The following is a 21,428-nucleotide window of genomic DNA, read 5'->3' as shown; positions in this document are numbered from 1 at the left end:
TATTATATTCTTAAATATTCAAATAAAAGGGATTAATTGTTATAAATTTTTAAATAATGAGTACAAAAATATTATTAATTAATTTTAAAATAATTTATTAAATTAATAAATTAAATTTTAGAATAGTTCAACTTTATAATTTTATTGAATTAGAAATTGTTACAACTTAACACAATTAATCAAATTAGAAACGTTTAAATAAAAATTAATTTTATTATTATTATTATTTAAAAAATTAAATAAATTTCAGAATATATCTCAATGAAAACATATAATAGTATTATGCATAATACAAGTATTTCATTTTAGCTGATTATATATAAGAACTTATCAATTTAATTTTATATAAAAATACACTTAAGAATTTTTATATTAAATATTTGTATCAAAATTTTTAAAATCATGATGAATCATATATAAAGTTTGATATAAATATTTAATTTAAAAAGTATTAGAAAATTAAAAATTAACAGAAGTACTAAATTATTATCATATAAGTAAATAAAAAATAAATGAAAAGTCTGAATAATAATTATATTAATAAAAAAATTAATATTATTTAAAGAGCAAATAAAATTAAAATATAAATAATTATTAAAATTAAAATAGTAAATTAAAAAATTTATATTATAAATGTGTATAGCACAAATATTTTTCTAATTAAAAATATCAAGTTGAAGATTTTTATTTATACTTGCCATTCTTTAAAAATTTCGGAGTGACTTGTTTTCTTCTATGTTTTATTCAAAAATTTATTAATTTAAATATCAAAGTGACTCGTCTGTTTTTATGTCTTCTTTTTTTAAATTGAGTGATCACATTATCTTTCTTTTCGACCACAACAATATTTATTTATAAAAAATTTTAAAATTTTAATATTTAATCTAACTTTTTAAAATTCAATACAATTTAATTCAAAAATTACTAAATTAATTTTCCAAAATCTTAATATTATTCTTAAGCAAGCAATCATAACAATTCTTTTTTTTTTTTTAATTTTGAATCTTTTAATTTTTTTAAATTTTAATTATATTTATTTTTAATAGAGTTTCTATACTTGTATCTTTCAACATTAACTTATATCATTGAGCAATAAAATAATAACAAGATATAAACTTCTGTGGAAATTTGAATGTGTAGTATTGATTTGCTCCCTTTAAAATTATCTTGTTTATTTGAGAAATTTATAAAGTTTATAAAATTAATAAATATTTAAATAAACAAATAGAACTTATATATGCAACTAAATAATAAAATATAAATCCATTAATTTAAATATTTGAAAAATTTATTGATAATATTAGCATTAATCAATTTAAAATTAAAATATTTATTTAGATGATAAATAATTAACCATATGCTTAAAAAATAATAATGAAACTTACTATTTTTTATTATTATTATTTCTGATACTACATAATAATTGTTCAAAATAGATTACAAACTCTTACTATAAAACTAAAGTCATGTAGCAATAATCTGATAAACTGATATACGATCGCAAAGGTTTTACCTATAGAAAGGACAACCAGGATATTGTAACACTCAATTCTTTACCGACACTCACCCTCTCGTGAGCAAATCGAGTGTTCATGAAAAGTTACCATTAGTGGATATAATATAGCAGATCCCCGCTACATCTACAAATATGAGATTTTCTATCTACTAGCCAGTGTCAGTCAGATTTCTATGAGAGTTAGTAACCAACTTCATATTCTTATATTATAAAAACTAATGAATACAGGGATCAAGATACGCATTCTTATACACTCATTATAAGTTAAAAGCAATTCATTACATTCGTCCATTCTATTAGTTTACTAACTTGAGTATCGGATTGACTACCCATAGACGCCAACCACCTCACATATTCTCTTTTATAGATCGACCAATCGCAGTCAACTCTATTTCCGGCCACATCATTTGATTCCATTGCCAGGAACTCCATTGAATTCTTCCTATTCATTTGGATTAAATCCGAATTCCTATTCACTTTTCCTTCTTTTCTCCCAAATGGATGAACATTCACGAGCTGCTGCTAAATCTGCTGTCAACAAAGGTGTAACGACCCGGAAACCGGACCGCTACCGGCGCTAGGATCCAGATCGGCTTAAGGCCGCCGGGACCCGTAGCAAGCCTAACATACATCCTGTATAACTGGTATAATCCCACACATGATCAAACATTCCATGAAAACTTTAAAACATTTACCATACCAAGCTTGACCTGAACATACAATATACTATAAACATATAACCCACACCAGAGCCCTCATCAAAGCCCTAGTGTGGTCAACATTACATAAGTCAAGCCTGGTTTCTCATATGACATTATTAAAAACATAACATACTAATCATGTATAAGAAGGGATTAACCATACATTAGGGCCAAGCACACAACTAATCCTCAAGTCACTACATTAAATCATTCTTACAACATATCTCTATCTTACACTACTTTACATCACATATCCACTGCTAATCTATTACATAGCCATAACCTTTACCCTTGACGTCTTCCTGGACTACCTCTGACCTGCAAACCTGGGGTTAGGGGAGAGGGGTGAGCTAGAAAGCCCAGTGAGCAGAACAGGGAAAACAGTTTAATAAATTATATGCTATCATGGAATGCGTCATAGATCAAACATTTCACATCACGGATGGACATGACCCAAAACTCCCTCTGATCTATGCCCGGCCCTCGAAGGAGCTCCTCAGGACTTCATTATCATCATGGTGCTCGGCCCTCGGTGGGACTCCTCAGGACTTCATTAACATATCATAATTAGGGCTAGTGTATCGCCTCGGTCCATCCACATCAACAACAAATTATGCAATGCAGCATCTTTGTAAAATCTAATGCAAGCAACCTAATACATATACCTGGTATTCATGATGCGTGAACATGCTTAAAACATCTGATTAGTTAGTTCTACTCACCTTTGGCAGACGCTGGACTGACTCTACAACAGCTAACACTGCTGGCCTCCTCGGTTCCTCGGGTCCGATCCTACACAGGTGGACTCAAATGAAGGACCAAACACACTCTAACAAGACTCAAAATAACTCATAAACAACTCCCCAAAACCCCCCCCAAAACATTACCAAAACATGCATAGAAAACTCCCAAGAAAGGGCTGGACAGGGCACTTTCGGCGGCACCTTCAGCGGCCGAAAGTCCCTTCCAGAGCCGAAAGCCATGCACCTTCGGGGGCAGGTTCGGCGGCCGAAGGTTCTCCCAGATCCGAAAGTCAGGCACTTTCGGGGGCACTTTCGGCGGCCGAAACCCCACAACAGATTCGAAAGTCCTGGCCTTCGGGGGTATGTTAGGCGGCCAAAGGCTGCCTCTCATGCAAGTTCGACGGCCGAACTTGGTTCCCTCCGAACGGCAGGTCTGAATCTGTCACAAGCAAAACCAACCCCAAAACAACCCAAGACCTCACATGCTCTCTTCCAAACATGCATACACACTCCCACATGCATATAGGGCATAAACTAGCTTAAACCCCCAACACAAATATCACATAAACATACATTGGGCATAAAATCCACATAAACCCTAACATGCACATCTACCCACACACAAGCATCAAAACTTCTTAAAACTTCATTAAAACATAAAGGAAGGCAAGGATCTACACTTACCTCTTGAAGATCGAGGGTTGGTGCGACCCGAACGTGGAGATGTGGAGGACAAGAGCTCCGAAGGTCTCCAAGTTCCAAAATCTTAATCTAAATTTAAAACTCTTCAAAACAACGATAAAACTCATAAAAACCTTGGGAGGTTAAAGGAAAAACATGAAATCAACCAAAGGAGGGCATGAACTCACCTTAGCTCGAGAATGGGGTGAAAACTCGCCCATTTTCGGTCTGGGGGCCTTTTATAGGTGGCTAAGCAAAACACCTTCGGAAGCCAAACTAGCTCCCGAAACACCCCTATGTTCGGCGGCCGAACTTGAGGTTCGGCGGCCGAACCTGGGTTCCGCCTCCATGGCCTTTTCTTTCAAAACTCTGATCTCTTCAAAACTCAATTTCTTTTGCATTAAAACCATAAAATCATGTGAAAACATTTTAGAAAACACCTTTCACCCTTCTAGAAGGCTCCGGCATCTTTGAATTTCAGATTCTGACGGAGATTTCGCCGGAAAGTAGGGATTCCGATGCCGGAATCTAGCCGGGTATTACAAAAGGGGCATTTTTTCTACTCCTGGCAGTAAGTAAAACACACCATTGATGGTCAATGAGACGAAACTTAACCTGAATAATGTGCAGACTCCAGTACATTAAAAAACTGCAAATAACTCTCGAGCAGTATAAGGCTCAGGAGGATACCTCATTTATGGCTCCCATAATAAGGGAGGAAGCTTCTATCGAGACCCCAAAGACTCTGACAGAAGTGATCCAAACACAATCCAAAAGGAAAGCTAAGCTGGAGGATGAGAAGTCATCGGATGCGGCTCCAAAAGATATCGACTGTAAGCTGATCTGTGTCGTGCAAAGGTACTAAAAGGAGTAAGAGGATGACTATGGCCTGGACAATGCATTGGCCTTGTCAGAGGAAATCCTAGTAGAAATCTTCTCTACTAAATTCAAGTAGTCAAGTTTGGACAAATATGATAGAACAACAGACCTTAGGAGTCACCTGGTGATTTTCAGAGCAACGATGCAGTTTCAAGACGTCAATGGTTTGGCTTAGAAGTGGTACCAACATTTGAGCTGAGGTTCTATTCTAAATTTTACTCAATTTGCTATTATGTTTAAAATCAGAATTATCACCTATATTCCTCCTAAAAAACTCTTCTCTAACTTACGAAAGATCCGCCAAGAAGAGGGTGAGACTTTAAGGAGTTTCATTTCACGTTTCAATACTCAAGCGATATAGGTGGAAGAACTAAATCATAAAATAGTATGCGAGGCGTTGAAAAAGGGAACTTACAACATTAAATCCATGGATTTATTGATAAAAAATCTTGTTGCTACCTATCAACAACTTATGGATAAAGCTCAAAAAGTATATAAGGCTTGATGAAGAAGTCTAGACGCAGAGAAAAGATAAGAGGACGAGTCAAAAGCAAATCCAGAAGCTGAATATGCCAGCATATGAAGAAGTCCGCAAGAATTATCCAGTGTCTCGAGGAAGGGATAACTGAGGTAAGTATGAGAGTTACACTCTATTGTATGACTTACGGACACACATTTTAATATGGATCAGAAAAAATAATAAAGAGGTCAGATAACTCTCTAAGCTCAATCCTGAGAAAGCCGACAAACGAGATAGGACCAAGTATTGTCATTTCCATAAAGATTACGGGCATACAATGGAGAAATGCCAGCAGCTAAAGAACGAAATCAAGAGATTGATAAGAGACGAAACGCTTCGAAAGTTCGCCAAAAAAGATAGAGAGGAGAGGAGACCTAAGTTTGAGGTAAGAATTCCTGAAAATACCATTGTCAGTGAACCCATGGGGATCATACATGTGATTGCAAGAGGCCCTAATGATGGCATGGGAAAGAACAAGCGTGTCGCTAAAGATGTCTTGTTTGTAGAGCAGGAACTATGGGCAAAATAGGAGATAAAGTTCAGACCTGCAGTAGGGCAATGGGGTTTTTCCATAATGACCCGTTAGTCATCAATGTCCAATTAAACATGTATGACGTGAGGCGGGTCTTGGTCGACACAGGTAGCTCTGTCAATCTCATCACCTTAGATGTTTTTAATAAGTTATGATTAGACAAGAATAACCTTGCTAAGGTCTCCTACTCGTTAGTGGGATTAGGGAACATTAATCTCCCCTTTATGTTGGGTGATGAGAAACACAAGCCGGAGATGTATGCAGAGTTTCCAGTGGTTGATGTTCCACTCGCCTACAACCTAATACTTGGTCGCCTAGTCTTAAATTATCACGGGATAGTTATTAACAAAAGTGCTATGTGTCTAAAGCTACTAGCTCCAGGAGGATTAGCTGTTGTTCGAAGCAACCAGAAATCAGCACAGGAATGATACAAAACACTCCATAAAGAACCTCGAAAAGGCGACAATGCCCATCGATCTGTTGAAAAAACTGGATTCCCACACAAAGCCAGAGTTAGAAGACACATTGAAAGAAGTCTAGCTAGAAATCGATGAAAAGGTACGATTTAAAACTGCGTCAAGTGATGAAATAAAACATAATTTAATAGAATTGCTAAAATGCAAAGTGACCACTTTTACTTGGTCTCTGAAAGATGTAACAAGTGTTGACTCGACTCTTATCACCCATAAGTTGTCTATCGACGAGACAATAAAACCAGTACAACAAAAGAAAATAAAGTTTGCACTGAAGAGGTAGTAGGTGACTAAAGAGGAGGTTAATAAACTCTTAAGTGCAGAATTGATAAGGTCCAATATCCTACATGACTCGCCAATGTAGTACTGGTTAAGAAGGTAAACAGAAAGTGGAGGATGTATATGGACTTTATCGACTTAAACAAGGCATGTCCAAAAGATCACTATCCACTCCTATACATTAACAGATTAGTAGAATCTATCTTGAAAAATGCAGTGGTTTTTTCCTAGATGCTATTTCAGGTTTCTACCAGATTTTGATGGACGCTAAAAATGCAGAAAAAAAAACTACTTTCATCACCGATGAAGGAGTTTTTTTGTTACAAGATGATGCCATTTGGACTAAAAAATGCAGGGGCGACCTATCAAAAGCTAGTGTCAGACATCTTTAACAATTTAGTGGGAACAACAGTTGAAATATACGTAGATGTTATGGTAGTGAAAAGCCAGTCCTTAGAAGATCACTCAGGTAACATCCAAATGGTGTTTGACGTACTAAATAAGGCTGGTATGAAGCTTAATCTTGAAAAATATATCTTTGGGATAAAGGTAGGAAAATTTTTAGGGTATATAGTTTTCGAAAGAGGCATAGAAGCAAACTCGAAAAAAAATTAAAACTATCTAAGACATGAAGATACCCAAATCAATAAATGATATATAAAAATTAAATGGGCGGGTCACAGTTCTTGGCTAGTTTATATCATACTTGACCAGGAGGCGTCTCCGTTCTTTAAAGTCTTAAAAAGCAAAAATAAATTTTTATGTGTGTGGGAGAGAAGAGTGTGTGGAGGCGTTTGAAAATTTAAAAGTTTTTTTTATCATCTCCTCATTTGCTAAGCTCGTCTGTCAAAGGCGAAGTGTTATTTTTACATCTGTCTATCACGCAAGAAATAATGAGCTTTGTGCTCGTTCGAGAGGACAAAGGGAAGCAAATCCCAGTTTACTACACCAGCCAAGTCTTGAAAGGAGTGGAGTTGAATTATCCTCCTTCGAGAAATTGGCGTTCACAGTCTTAATGTCTGCTATAAAGTTGCGTTCCTATTTTGAGTCGCATATCATAGTGGAAAGAATAAACTATCCCCTATTAAAGGTACTCCACTGGCCAGAATTTTCAAGGCGGTTATCCACTTAGGCAGTAATGCTATCAACATAAGATATCAGGTATGTCCTGAGAAATGTGATGAAAGCCCAGACGGTAGCTGATTTCATGAGATGGCTCGACCTCTGGAGACCCCAGAACTGCTCGTTGAGGAATATAAAGTCTGGGTAGACGGTGCTTGTGAAGCCGTAGATTCTAAAATTAGAATCTTCCTACAGAGACAAACTGGGATAAAGTTTTGTTACGCAGCAAAACTCGCCTTCAGTATCACTAACAACGTAGTCGAGTATGAGATCGTAATTATAGCACTGAAAATTATCGCAAAAATAGGTATATAGAAATCTATTATTTTTAGTGACTTATGATTAGTTGTTAATCAATATCAGAGAAAGTTTAAAGTCTGAGAATCTAAGCTTGTCAAATATGAAGAAAAAGTATGCTTCTTAGTGGCAAGGATCAAAGATAGGCAGAACGACGGTGAACTTCACCAAATAACCAGAAGCGACAATGAGAAAACTGATCGTCTGGCAAAAATGGCAGCTGCAAGTAAATAACACTTAACTCACCCATTTTAGTTCGAAGAGCTACATATTCCGGCAACCAATAAAGATGAGTCTTTTTCCATTGAGGAAGGAGAAACGTGGATGGCGCCAGTGTACGAATTTTTGGCTGAGGACGAATTGTCGGCTGATGAACTAACAACCAAACAGATAATAAGAAGGTCCTCTAAATATCATTAATTAATAGTTGATTATACAGGAGGTCGTCAACTCAACTGTGGTTGTGGTGCGTAATGGAGGATGGCGATCGGTATAGAAGTAAGTAGTATTTAGTTTAAATCGAATAAACATATCGAATTGAATTGAATAAAAATTTATTTAAAAAATTCGAGGTGGCTGCCAATAAACGCTAATTACCTCACACTTCTTTTTTGCAGATTGATCAATTACAGTGCTGCTTTATTTCCGGCCACATTAATTCTTAATCGTGTGTTTTATTAAAAATTGGTTACAAAAATAGTTCATTTTTTAATTTTCTATTTTCTAAGAAAAGTGTATTTTTTTATTTTTCTATAAAAAATAACATAAAACATGCTGTCATCTGTCAATTATAGAAAGTAAGTTTTAAAAAAATAAAAAATAATTTGTATATTTTTTAACTATATAACAAATTTTAAAATTTCATTCTATTTTCATTTTTTTAATATTTGTAATACATTAATTTTGTTTTGCTTAGAAATTGAAAATTGAAACATAAGTAGTACGACTGTATGAGTAAAAGATTCGTCCATAATTTTCAGGATCCAAGTTTTCCAGTTTTGTATAAGCCTATCCATTATAAGAGAAATTTTGGAACTTAGGCTTTGAAAGATATAGATATATACATATACATGATATCAACAAACACATCAGATCGAATAATAAATGATATTTCTCAAACAACAAAATTATAAATTTAACAGGTTATAACTTTTAATAGTATATGATTTTATAATCTAAATTTCTTTTACGGCACAATAATTTACCAGATTGAAAAGGTTTAATTTTTAGTCGATATACCAAGAATGTATAAGAATAATATTATTGATCTCTCAAGTCATTGGCCTTTATGATATAAAATTTATAAATAAACACATCAAACAGTTTTTTCAACGTGAAAAATCAGGCTAAACTCCATCCACAGTCCATAGTCAAAAAATTTAATAAATAAGAAATATTTTACTTTAAAAAATGATTTTCTCTTTTTAAGTAATAAAGTTATTTTTTATATTTTTAAATTTTTATTAAAATATTTATATATAAATTTATTAATAAATTTTATTTTTAAATTAAAATTAAAAAATAAAAAATAAGTTATATTATTAAAAAATATTTTTTAAATATAAATTATTTTCTACAAATAAATGGAGTAAAATATATTTTTTATATTTTTTAATATTTATATTAAAAAATTTAATTAACAAAAAATATTTTTATAATAAAAAATGTTATTTTCATCTTTTAAATATTTTATTAAAATTTTATATATAAATTTATAAATATATTATTTTTTAAATTAAAATTAAATAATAAAAAATAAATTATCTCTTTAAAAAATATTTTTATAAAAAATATTTTTTAAATATAAATTATTATCAACGAATAAATGAAGATTTCACATAAAAAATATATATATATTTTTTTATATTTTTAATATTTGAAATACTATATGAAAACAATGATCAGTTCATTCATCAATTTTATAAAAATTATTACTAAATGAGTTCTTTATATATTATATATTTTTTTATTTTTTATAATACTTAATAAAAAAATTTAATTAATAACTTTTTTAAAACATTATATATATTTTAATATATTTTTTAAAATTAAAAAACAAAGTAACAAGTTGTATTACACAAGAATTAAATAATAACTTTCCCCTTTGGAATTCAGTAAAATGTAGTTTAGACCCCATTCTAACATTTCTTTCTAAACTCTCAGCACAGTCGCCCGTTTCCTCCCCTTCCCCTGTTCCAGCTCTCGCTTTGATACAGCTGCGTGTAGTCTCTCTGCTGTTCACGGTGTTAACGTCGTTGCTGCGTCCGCTGTCCTGGTCGCTTCTTCTCTCTCCTCCGCCGCTCCCTCTGGTCTCGTCGCTGCGTCCGCTGGTCCTCGTCCTAAATCACGCCGTTGCTTCTCCTTGCCGCTACGTCCTCAGTCAATGCAGGTTTGAATGGGTTTTGAGATTGTGGTTTCAGATTTGTGAGATCTATTGACGTGGGTTTCTGAATTTTGTGGAAATGTTAAGATTAATTTGAATGTGCTTGGGGTTGCATTTGTGAAATTTATTTTTAAATTTGTTGAAAATAAAGACTATTGTGAATGAATTGAGAGTTGTTTTTGTGAGATTATTGAAATGGGTTTATGAACTTTATTGAAACGTTAATGATTCCTGAAAATTGGTAGAAATGCTAAGATTTATGCAAATGTTCTGAGGATTATAATTGTGAGATTTGTCGAAAATTTGTTAAAATAGGCTATTGTGAATGATAATTGAGAGTTGTTTTTGTGAGATTAGTGAAATGCTAATGTGAGATTTTGTGTGAAATTCCTTTCTTTTTTTGGATTATGGTTATCGGGTTCCTGTAGGTTCGGGTAGTAAACATGTAATGTAAAGGGTAAACGGGCTTGAGACAGATACAGGCAGTGAAATCTAATTTATAAACTGGGTCTGGGACGGGTTTTGCTAGTATATTTGTAAATAGGTTCTTAAAATTTCATGGGTACCCTACCATGTATCATCCCTACAACACAAGCAATCACCTTATATACGCAACCACAGCTTCCGTCTCCAATTTTATTGGCTGGACTAAAATTGCCAGTTGTGGTTCACAATTAGTCTGCAATGTAGACACTATATTTTGTACGAGCAATTTAATAAGAAAAATTGAGAAATTAAATTAAAGAGTTATTATAATAATAATTTCTAAATTAAAAGTTATTATAATTTTTAATCTCATTCATCCCCACAACATAACATACACCGGCTTCTCACTCTACCTCCATCAACACAGAACCAGTCCTACATAACCCAAATCAGCATCTCCCTGTTCACCTTCAACCTCACTGATTGACACAGCCCTGATCGCCAGCCCCATCTCCTCTACCAGTGCTATACCAATAATGTATGCTGCAGTATAGCACCGGCATCTTCACAACATCTCTTGCATCTCTTCCATTATTCATATCACTTCCCCATTCTGGCTTCCACATAATAGAAGTACCTCATCTCCTTCTCTGACCCTTACCTGAACCGGACCCGAACTAGAAACACAACGAGCATTAGGTGTGAGTATCTGGTTTTTCTTTGATTCTCAGAAACAAAGTTAACCACTTTCACTTTAATACTACAAAATATTACCCGTTTGTTGGGATTGGGAAATTTGGAGAATTTAGGGATTTCAATGAACTATCAATGGACCAAGAAGGTCCATGCTTATGGCTTCTAGGCATCAACATTTGGTTGTTCCTTGAAGCCATCACTGCTGCTGTTTAGAATCTTTAGATTGAATCGAAGAAGGCAAGGAGCCCCAAGAATCTACCCTAATTTATTGAAATTGGATATTTTCCTACTGCTATTCCCAATTTTCATTGATATTGCTGGCATCCAAACAGATTAGTCAAGGGTTCTCTACAAGCTTTGGCAAATAAGGTCTCAAATGGACAAGGTAGTGGAGGCAGTGGAGACGGTGAAGAAGGAATGGGATGAAGCATATGCTAAAATGCAAGAACATATCAGGGCAATTGAGGAATATGGCAAATCGAGGAGAGGAGAAGTAGCAGCTACCCAGGAGAAGAATTCTCTTCCCAGATTGAATGGCTTGGCACAGGATGGTTTGGCTTTGCTCCAGTCTTTGCAATTTAAGCTTGATCTTCTTGCCCCTCAGTTACCTACTGATGATGAAGTGAAATCAGCGCAAGCGTCACTCGAATCATGGAAGAACCAATGCCAAAAGTACCAAATCCTCGAATTGCTAGTTTAATATTTTACTAATTCATCTCTTCTCTTTTCTTTTCTTTTTTTTTTAAAAAAATTTTTTTTTCTTAAATCTTTTCTGTAAACTAGACTGCGGTTGAGTTTAAGAAATGCTAATTTGCAAGCCAAGGCAAACATGAGGAAAGCTGCTCAGGAAGAGGTAAAAGAACTTGATTTTGCCTTAGTGTGTTTGATGACCCATTAATTGGTTTAATCAATGTTGCAATTTGGTCTACATTGTTGTGGCTTGGGTGCATTATATATCTAATCATGAACTATTTTGAAATTGTTTCTACTGTAGAGAGAACTTCTATTGGGTGGTGGAGAAGAGTCAACAATCCGCAGACGCAATTTGCAGTATGTATTTTCTTCATTGCTTTCAATGAGGTTAATCTAGCATATGTGTACATGTCCAGTTTTCTCTTGTTATTATTTAATGTTTATACCCTTAGTTGAAGCTCAAGGAGTAAATGTTTAGATGGGTTGGAATTGGTTTTGGCTCAAAGCATACTGATAATTTATGTGAAAATTTTAAAATGGAAAGAGACTTGGCAGTAATTTTTCTTTGAGAAAGTTTTTAAATCATATTATGTTGCCCTACTTTTTTTGTTTTATTTATTCTTTTTATCATATATGATGCATGAGTTTAGTGTCTTTTAGAACAAAGGCTGGGATGACATCTGCAGCAGAAAGCATCACCGAGAGCCTTCGCCGCACTCGTCAGCTAATGGTTCAGGTTAGTTGCTCCCCCTTATTGTTTATGTGATGCATTTACCATTCATAATCTTGGGGATAGATCTCCTTGTGGTGCTTATATTATCCCTTATCATATTTCTATTACAGGAGGTTGAAAGAAGTGCTAGCACACTCATGACTTTTGGTAGGTAGTTTTCCATTCCTGTGCTAGTTAATGCTTGGTAACGTTCACTTTCATTTAGTTTAACAATTGAAAGGTGTACCCAAAGAACCAATTATGCTCTCATATATAATCAAATTTAAGGTGAAGAAATCTTCAACTAGATAACAACCAGAGCTAGTTTACCTCTTTGTGATCTTTTTCTCCCAGGTACAAAAATTGTTAGACAATTTAGTCGTTTAAATTTGATAGGTTGATAGATTGTTTTTAATTCAATATTTGATGTAGAACACAAAGAATAGTCAAGGGGAAAAAAGGAAGTAAACTCTAATTTCTTTTATTTCTTGGTTATCAATGATTATCGCTACTAAAATAATAGAAATGCAAGCAACCATATTTTGCTGGATGCTAATGATAAGATTGAAACGATCAACTTCATTTTTTTTTCCCTTCACATCTCCAAGCACAACTATAGTCACGACCATAATTATTAAATTTGTGTACCCCTCCCCCAGTTTCCATGACCTAGATGCTATGTAGCTTGATTCTCATGATCCAAGGCACATAAATGAAGATGAAAAGGTAGGAGAACAAAGAAATAGAAGAAGAAAAAGGGGGGGAGAGAGAGAAGTAGAGAACCAAGGAGGAAATAATTGTTGTATTTACAGAGTTGATGTCTCAATTACAATTGGTTAATGCTATTTATACAACATTAATCTCATAACTTATTATGTAACTAACTAATGTACTTGCAAACTATTCTACTCCTTAGGCACAACACTAGATCGTTCAATTTGGAGAACAAGTGACCCTTCTTGGATGGTAATGATTTCACAGCTTCAAGGCACATGTGCCACTCTGAGTGATTCAAGGTGCTAGAATTTAAAAAAAAAAATCAATTAAAATAAATTTTATAATGAATTCATTAAAAACAAGCACCATAAAATTAATTGTTAGAATGTTTATTACATATAAAAATATGTGTTATTCATTTTATTACTTTTTTTTAACTGCATTGCATCATCACTTTTAACTAAACTACGTATATTAGTAAATTGTATTTTGTTATGTTTATTATTCATTCAAATGCAATATCAAACTACTAATTTTAATTTTCGTTCTATTGCAATTTTCATTTTCATTATATGTTTAATCTTATAATACCTTGCTAAACATAACTTAAAATAATTTAAATTAAAATTTATATATTATGCATAATTATGTAGACAAAATAAGGATAACTTATGTTTATTATTCAATTTATGGAAAAATAAAACTAAAAGAACTTCATGCAAAAAGAAAAAAGTAACTAATAAGGTAAATTAGATCTAAATTAGGTCTCCGTTACCACAATCAGCTTTTGTGCTCAGTTATAAAACTAACAAAAGCCCTCCATTTCATTGAGATCAAAGGCACTAGATGAGCAAGAAAAGCATGCCAATAACCTAGTTGCCATGCTAGAAAAATAAGAAGAGGAAAAGAAAGGAAGAAAGAAAGAGAGAAAGAAGCAGATGAGAAAGAATAGAAGAAGAAAGAAGCAGATGAGGTAGAAGAAAAGAAGAAAGAAGCAGTTGATGCATAAGAAGAAGAAAGAGAGAAGGAAGAAAACCAAAACAAACCTGGAGGTGGAATGCGGAAGCAGATGTGCCTTCTTCCTCCTTCATGCAAGATAGACTTGTTTTGTGATTAGGTTTTGGCAGCATAGGAATAGGCCATCTTAAATAGGTTACCTGGGCCTCTTGAGGCATGCTTGGTCCACATTTTAAAGATCACCTACGTAGAGTCTATAGGCATAGACCTTAGAGCCTTGTGCGCATGGTGTCTTAGGCACGCCTTAATAACACTGGTCCCAAATCACTCGGGATGCAATTTGGATCTCTAAATCAAACAATCTCATTCACTTGACACAACCTAAGGGCTTCATGTAAAATCAAAAAGAAAGGCGACTAGTATACAGGAAAGAAGTTTCTCTCAACAGCAAAGCCTGAAAAAGGAGAACTATTTGACTTTGCATGTGTCAGCAAAGGAAGAAGAAAAATCATTGTCTGCATTGCTAGAGGAATAAGAAGAGGTGTGAATAAGCTAAGTGTTGCACTTCGAATTGGTGTACCAATGAAGTCTGCACCTAACATGCATACCCATGCCCATACCACATTTCAAGTTGTACTAGGTAAGTGACTATGGTCACAACTAGTGGAAAGGCTCTTCATGTCACCATAAACTAAAGAATTAGATAAACTTTTAGTTTCTATTGTCTTCTCCATGGGCTGTTTTTCTTCTTTCAGGAAATATTCCCCAAACTTTTCTTATTCTTCAGCATCATCTTCTTTCTCAATAATAAGTTGCTCTAGATTTCCCACATCATTCTTATCATTTTGGATTCAGTATTATGAAGTCTCAAGTGGTTCATTTTAAAATTGTTCTGTTGCGTCCTTCTAAGTTGTAATACATCTTCAAGTATTCTTAATGAAGCTTCCAGCTTTGGTTTTAGCCTATTGGCCCAACTCAAAGTTTCTCGAGGTGCAGCTCACCTTTTTCTTGAAGCTGGAAATTTGAGTTGGCCTCATATCCAAATAGTTAGAAATTATTTGTGGCTGAACTAAAGTTCTCCAATATTCTTGTTTATATATATATGGCTAAAAGGTCAAATTTGCCTCAGGGGCCAAAAATACCAAGTTTATATTTCTGTCCAAATTTGCCCCTAAACTATCATTAAAATAAACTGAGTAGATTGTCACCCACACTCTCTATGGCCTTTTAATGATAGTCTAGGGATAAATTTGGACCAAAAGCTAAAATTTGGTATTTTTGGTCCCGCCGTATAGCTCAAGGGCAAATTTGGCTCTTTTGTCAAACATATTTTCCTTCCCATATGCTTCTAGCTCTCTTTTCATAGATTTTAAAAGTTTGATAGTTTATATTTGTAAAATAAGTCAAGAGGATATTATTCAATTCCCCTTTTTGCATTCTTCAAATAACATCTCATCTAGTTCTACCAATTTCAGCTTGTAACCTTTGAATCTTAGCTAGCCTGTATAGACTCTAGTTGAGGAAAAGATGCAATGCAATCTTCAAAGGCCATAATGAAAGCAAGCTGTTATTTAAACTGCCTTCAGGTGAAGAAGTTTGTCAGGTTGTTTTGAAGCTGTCTTGGTGCTAATACTGCCTAATGGCTCATTGAAGACAGAGCTATGTGGCTATGCCCCAAATAACTGCTGCTGCCTCTACTTTTCTTTTTTTGACAGGAGCTGCTGCATTCATATTAAGTTTATTATGGTTATATTCCACTAGGAAAGCTTTACTGCTGTCTTAACTTTTTAGTTACAAAGTGATTATGTTTCACTAGGGAAGCTATTGCCAAGCAATTCTTGGTTGTAAATCACATTGTTGTACTCCAAGAGAACAACAAAACCTATCAGCTGAAAGCGTTTGGAAGATGAAAATGGCCGCACGGTGGAGGGAGAGGTTAAGCAATCTTGGTCAAATCTCTCTGGTACCGAATTGATGTAGATATTGATAGAGCAAAGAATAGCCCAGGACGAGAAAGGACAATCTTTCTAAATTACAATTCCCTGAAAAAGATGCTGCCCTCTCAACTAAAATTTTCCCCTTAGTTTCTTCTGCCTCCTTTGATTCTGTCCATGTGCATGCTCCCTCAACAACAGAATTTCTCCCTTTGCTTAGCTATGGATCTATGTTTGCTGTAACTGAATTCCTTCTGAAAATCTTCTTCATTCTTCTAGAATATACCATCTACCTTATTAGTATTGATATTGACAATTAAGAATCAATAGCATTTTGAGTTTATTTCTTCTTCTCCTTTGAGCGTTCTTCAGGATATTATAGTGTAATAACTAGTCCTACTAGTACTAGGATTAGGAATCCTAAAAAAAAATAATAAAAAGGAATTTTAATCTAACTAGGAAAAGGCCTAATAGGTAAACTATTCCTAAATAATAGAATTCTAATAATTGATCTAGAAAGTTGAGCTAAAGATCTTAATTTTACAATTAAAAATTATCACAGTAATAGCTAAATTTAGTCTTCCTTGACTGGATCTGTATTGTTTGATAATAAAAATTGAATGGAAACTAAAAGAGGTTGTATATCTCCACAGCTATGTGTCCCTGGAATCTAAATTTTAAGTCCTTGTATCTTTGTAAATAGTCGTTGAAATGCATGGAGTTACCAACTCTAAAATCTGAACAGATCAATTGATTTTTCTGCAAGGAAAATAAGCAACATTATTATGATAAACAACTTTAGTCACTGTCGATTGCTGTTAGATGGAAGCTATTTGTCAGAAATTCTTAGCTTACAAGAATTGTTGCCTTTTGGTACTTGTTGATCAGTTTCCAACGTCATCCTGTTATACATTGCATGTTTCCAAGAGCATATTCTACACTATTTCCCATAAATTTCTTTAGAAAAATTCCAGTGGATGAATGTTAGATGTAATTAAGGATACAGATTTTGTTTGATCTAGCATATTAAACCTGTGGTACACTAATTTGAATTTTTTTTTTTTGGTTGTCGTCTTCTGATTGTATTCTGAATTTTTTTTTATATATATTTTTTGGGTCTGCTACATGACCTCTTCTTACTTTGGCAGATTTTGAAAACACATTTGGTGCTTCAAAAACTGTAGTGAGAGTTCATTACTTGTGTTAATTTCTGTGTTTCGAGAATTAAATAACTTCGCTTATCTAAGAATGGTTTAGATATCAGAGAAGCATTCCCTTAAGATTTTTATGGTGGTTTTGCAGAGGAATCAACAGGTGTATTAAGGAAGGCTGAAAGTGAATATAAGGGCCATCGGTCATTGTTGATGCGGACCCGAAATCTACTTTCCACAATGCAACGTCAGGATGTTCTTGATAGGTATTGCAGAAGAAAAAGGGGCTTTTATTTCTGCTTTATTTCAAATTATCTATTTGAGAACAACTAATTTGGGGTTATATTTGGACAGAGTGATACTTGCAGTAGGATTTTTCTTGTTTACTTTTGCTGTTCTTTATGTGGTTTCAAAGCGGATTGGGCTGCTTAAGTTGCAGAGAACTGTCACCGCTGCCATAAAGGCTGGTATGGCTGGACAAGGTGAAATGAGGCCAAGAGGAGTTGAAAATGGTGTGGATATTGGTCAGGCTTACGGCAATGTTGTTCGCAAGGTGGAGGTACCATTAGGTCAGCCTATGCATGACGAACTTTGAGATTGTAGTTCCTTCCCCAGCACCAGCACCAGCACCAGCACCAGCACCAGCACCAGCACCAGCACCAGCACCAGCCCCAGGCCCCCATCCCTTCACTTTTTTTTTGGCTTATAAAGAAAGGGAAGGGTGGTGTTCTCTGCTGGGACTTGTATTTTTCTCCGCTAGAGCATTAGGCTCTAATGCATTTTTTGCCTTTTCTTTTTCTTCCAATTTTTGTTTTTGTAGATAAATTTGGTAAGTTTGTGATCTAATATTCAACAATGAGATGGGCTCATGAAACCTTGAGTACTGAACAAAACTAGGAATGGAGCAGGTTGTGAAGTAATGTGCACAAGCTACTATAGCTTGAATTCCCTAAGAATTTTCTTATTTGGGAAAGTGGAGTGGCATTGAATTTTAAGGGAGTTTATGAATGTGAGTGAGACTTTTTGGTTGAGCCCTAAAATTGCAATCATTTGCCCAATTTTAAATGAAATCATTTTATTTCCCAATTATGACATAAGGATGAGGCTGATGAAAATCAACTCATTTGGCAGCGGCAAATAATTTTCTAATTTCATCAATACCCATTAATAAATAGCTTAATAGAATTAAATGAGTCTTTCTTTATGAAAATTTTTGTCTTTTCTTATGTAATTTAAGGATTAAGAGTAATTTATCAAATTTGTATTTGATATTTAAATAATTCAGTTTGTTTATAAATATCAAAATTTATTTATAAAATTTAAAAATCACCTATTAATTAAAGTTTGCTTTCTAATTAGTTGTAAATTATTGTAATACAGCTTCTAAATAAATAAAAATATTCATTTTTCTTTTAAAAAAATGTTTAATATAGTTTTATAGAAATTGCTCATTCTAACCAAAGAATCAAACCCAACCTTTCAAATTAGAAGGTTCATTTATCTTGATTGCAGTTAAATCTAATATGTCAATATTTTTTAGATGTAAATTAGTAAAAATATTTATTTTATCATCAAAATAATTAAATTTTTATAAATTAATAATTTTCAAACAGAGTGATACAGAACTATGATGATCTCTTCACATAAATAGAAACAATGAATAGACAACATTGACCAAGGGAAAAAACAACACCCTCTTCGCAAAGGAATCCAATGTGCCCTTTGAGTAGACATTCAACATTTTATGTCACCTCAACATGTTTCTAAGCATGTGATTTTAATTTGACAATTTTTATAATTTTTATCAAATTTTTCAACACTATATAATAAAATATAAATTTATTAATTGTGTTACATTGTGAAAAAAAATCCTAAAAAAAGAAAAAAAAAAGTCTTTTCCCTATTATTTGGGGGGACTTACAAGTTTGTCAGAAATGAGAGGTATCCAGCAAAATGTAGGGACAAGAGAAATGGGTAGCTAGATAGGTAGCTAAATGTGTGACATGTCCTAATTGAAAGCCTAAAAGGATGCTGTCTTTGCTTTCTTTGTGAAACAAAAGCAACTTATCAACTCAACCTTTAATGTTTTATCCAATGGCACTCCCACACCTATCATTATTGGTGTCTCAATGTAATTTTATTACAAATCCTATTTGAGATTCCTCACCCATTATATTCCCTTCTTTAGGTCATATGCCTTCCGGTTGCATCGGCTCTAATAGTTAAATTTCACATTCAATCGTAAAAATATAACGTGTCTCTTATATGAGTTATAAACAATTTTTCTCTCAAATTAATTTTTAAGATAAATTATACCTTTTCCAAATTTAATATATATCGATATTGAACTTAAGTAATCTTTTTTTCAAATTAATTTTTGAAATAAATTATACTTCCTCCAAATTTAATATGTATCGATATTGAACTTTCTAAATGAATAAGATTAAGAATGAGAGAAAACTACTAAAACTATACATACAACTCATCAATTACATGGATATGTACATATATCTTCAAAGAGAGATAAGAGTGGATGATGATGATGAGAAGATGATTATGATGATGATGAGCAGCTATCACTAGAAAAGACATAGATGAAAGCTTTTGAAAAGGATTCAACACTGCCCCAAAACGAAAGAAGAGAAATATATAAATGGTCTATCTTCAATATGCATGACCATGTCCATGTGAGTATCACGAGAGTGTTGTTGCAGCTCCATGACAAAACCATTTTATCCACTAATATGTATAGGATAGATAGAGATCGATAGATCCCATGTGGGTCTAATTGATTTTTTTTTTTTTATTAAAAAAAGGTGAGATCATATGGAAGAGGATGAATATATAATGAAGTCAATGACAGAGATTAATTGGAGTAAAATGAGGAAAATTCTTGTTACTTTCTCTCTTCCTTTCTCATTTGATGAAGATAGTTGCATACTGAGACCCACTGCAAAAGCATAAGTTAATTTTTTTTTTATATGTATAGATGTCTGAACTCTTACACAAACTGAGCATGCAAAATTTGAGACATTCTCAAGGCACATAGCTGCAGCTTCTTTCTTTCTTTATTAATATCGTAGTTTTTTTGAGGTGTCTCAAATTCAAATTTTAATTAGAATTAATATATATACTAAAATTTCATTTATTTCAAACAAAATATTATATATTTTCTGTGTTTGGAGCACATATGAAAATTAGCTAATAAAAAATATTTTTTAATTAAAAAATTAAGTTATTTTTATATTTTAAAATTTTTATATATAAATTTATTAATATATTTTATTTTTAAATTAATTTCATTAAAATATATGGGCTTAAACAAAAAGTAAGGGTAAAAAAAAATCCATTATTATTTGTGATCAAAACAATCATCATTAGATAGAAAATAATTCTGTCACTAATTAAGTGTGTAAAATTATTTTGATAAAAAAAGTATGCAAAATTATTCTTTTAATATGATGAGAAAATTCATCATTAATCTATTATTAGCTACTCATGATGGAAGGTTGATTAGCTTAGTTCATTGATAAAAATTTATTAATTAGTTCATTTGATAAAAATTTATTAAAAAAAATTTACTAATCAGTCTTTCGTTAATCTTTTGAGTATTCTACTATTTAGTATCTATAATATAAATAAAATTCATCTATTAATTTTTTTAACCGATAGCATTTTAAACTTTTCAAAATTGAGAGATTAATTAATGAGATTTAATAATTAATTTTTTAATTTTTAAAAATTAATTAATTACGTTTAAAAATTATGTATATATATACACACACTTATTTATTTGTTTTTTATTTTTTAGAAAATTAATTATTGAATCTCATTAATTAATCTCATTAATTCTTTGCCACCAAACAGCAATTTCTGATTCTGCCACTAAATTTAACATTAATTTTATTTTACATCTTCACATGCTCTTATTTTAAAAAATATAATAAAATGTAAACAAAATTTTAACTAATATTGCAATGCACCCATATGCATAATATAATTTTTTTTTTTCAAAT

General features: G+C 32.8%; 1 protein-coding gene across 1 annotated transcript; it reads left to right on the top strand.

Annotated features, from left to right (window-relative positions):
* The first annotated feature begins 9,863 nt into the window (after positions 1–9,863).
* Positions 9,864–18,452, top strand: LOC110611241. Its single transcript, XM_021751436.2, has 8 exons — positions 9,864–10,132; positions 11,581–11,920; positions 12,032–12,101; positions 12,243–12,298; positions 12,602–12,677; positions 12,785–12,821; positions 17,564–17,678; positions 17,767–18,452. Exons 2-8 carry the CDS (start codon positions 11,625–11,627, stop codon positions 18,005–18,007), a joined length of 891 nt encoding a protein of 296 aa, XP_021607128.1. The 5' UTR covers positions 9,864–10,132; positions 11,581–11,624; the 3' UTR covers positions 18,008–18,452.
* Positions 18,453–21,428: the final 2,976 nt, after the last annotated feature.

The sequence above is a fragment of the Manihot esculenta genome, chromosome 3, assembly GCF_001659605.2.
Source record: "Manihot esculenta cultivar AM560-2 chromosome 3, M.esculenta_v8, whole genome shotgun sequence".
Lineage (NCBI taxonomy): Eukaryota > Viridiplantae > Streptophyta > Magnoliopsida > Malpighiales > Euphorbiaceae > Manihot > Manihot esculenta.
This window is presented reverse-complemented; position numbering and strand designations above follow the sequence as displayed.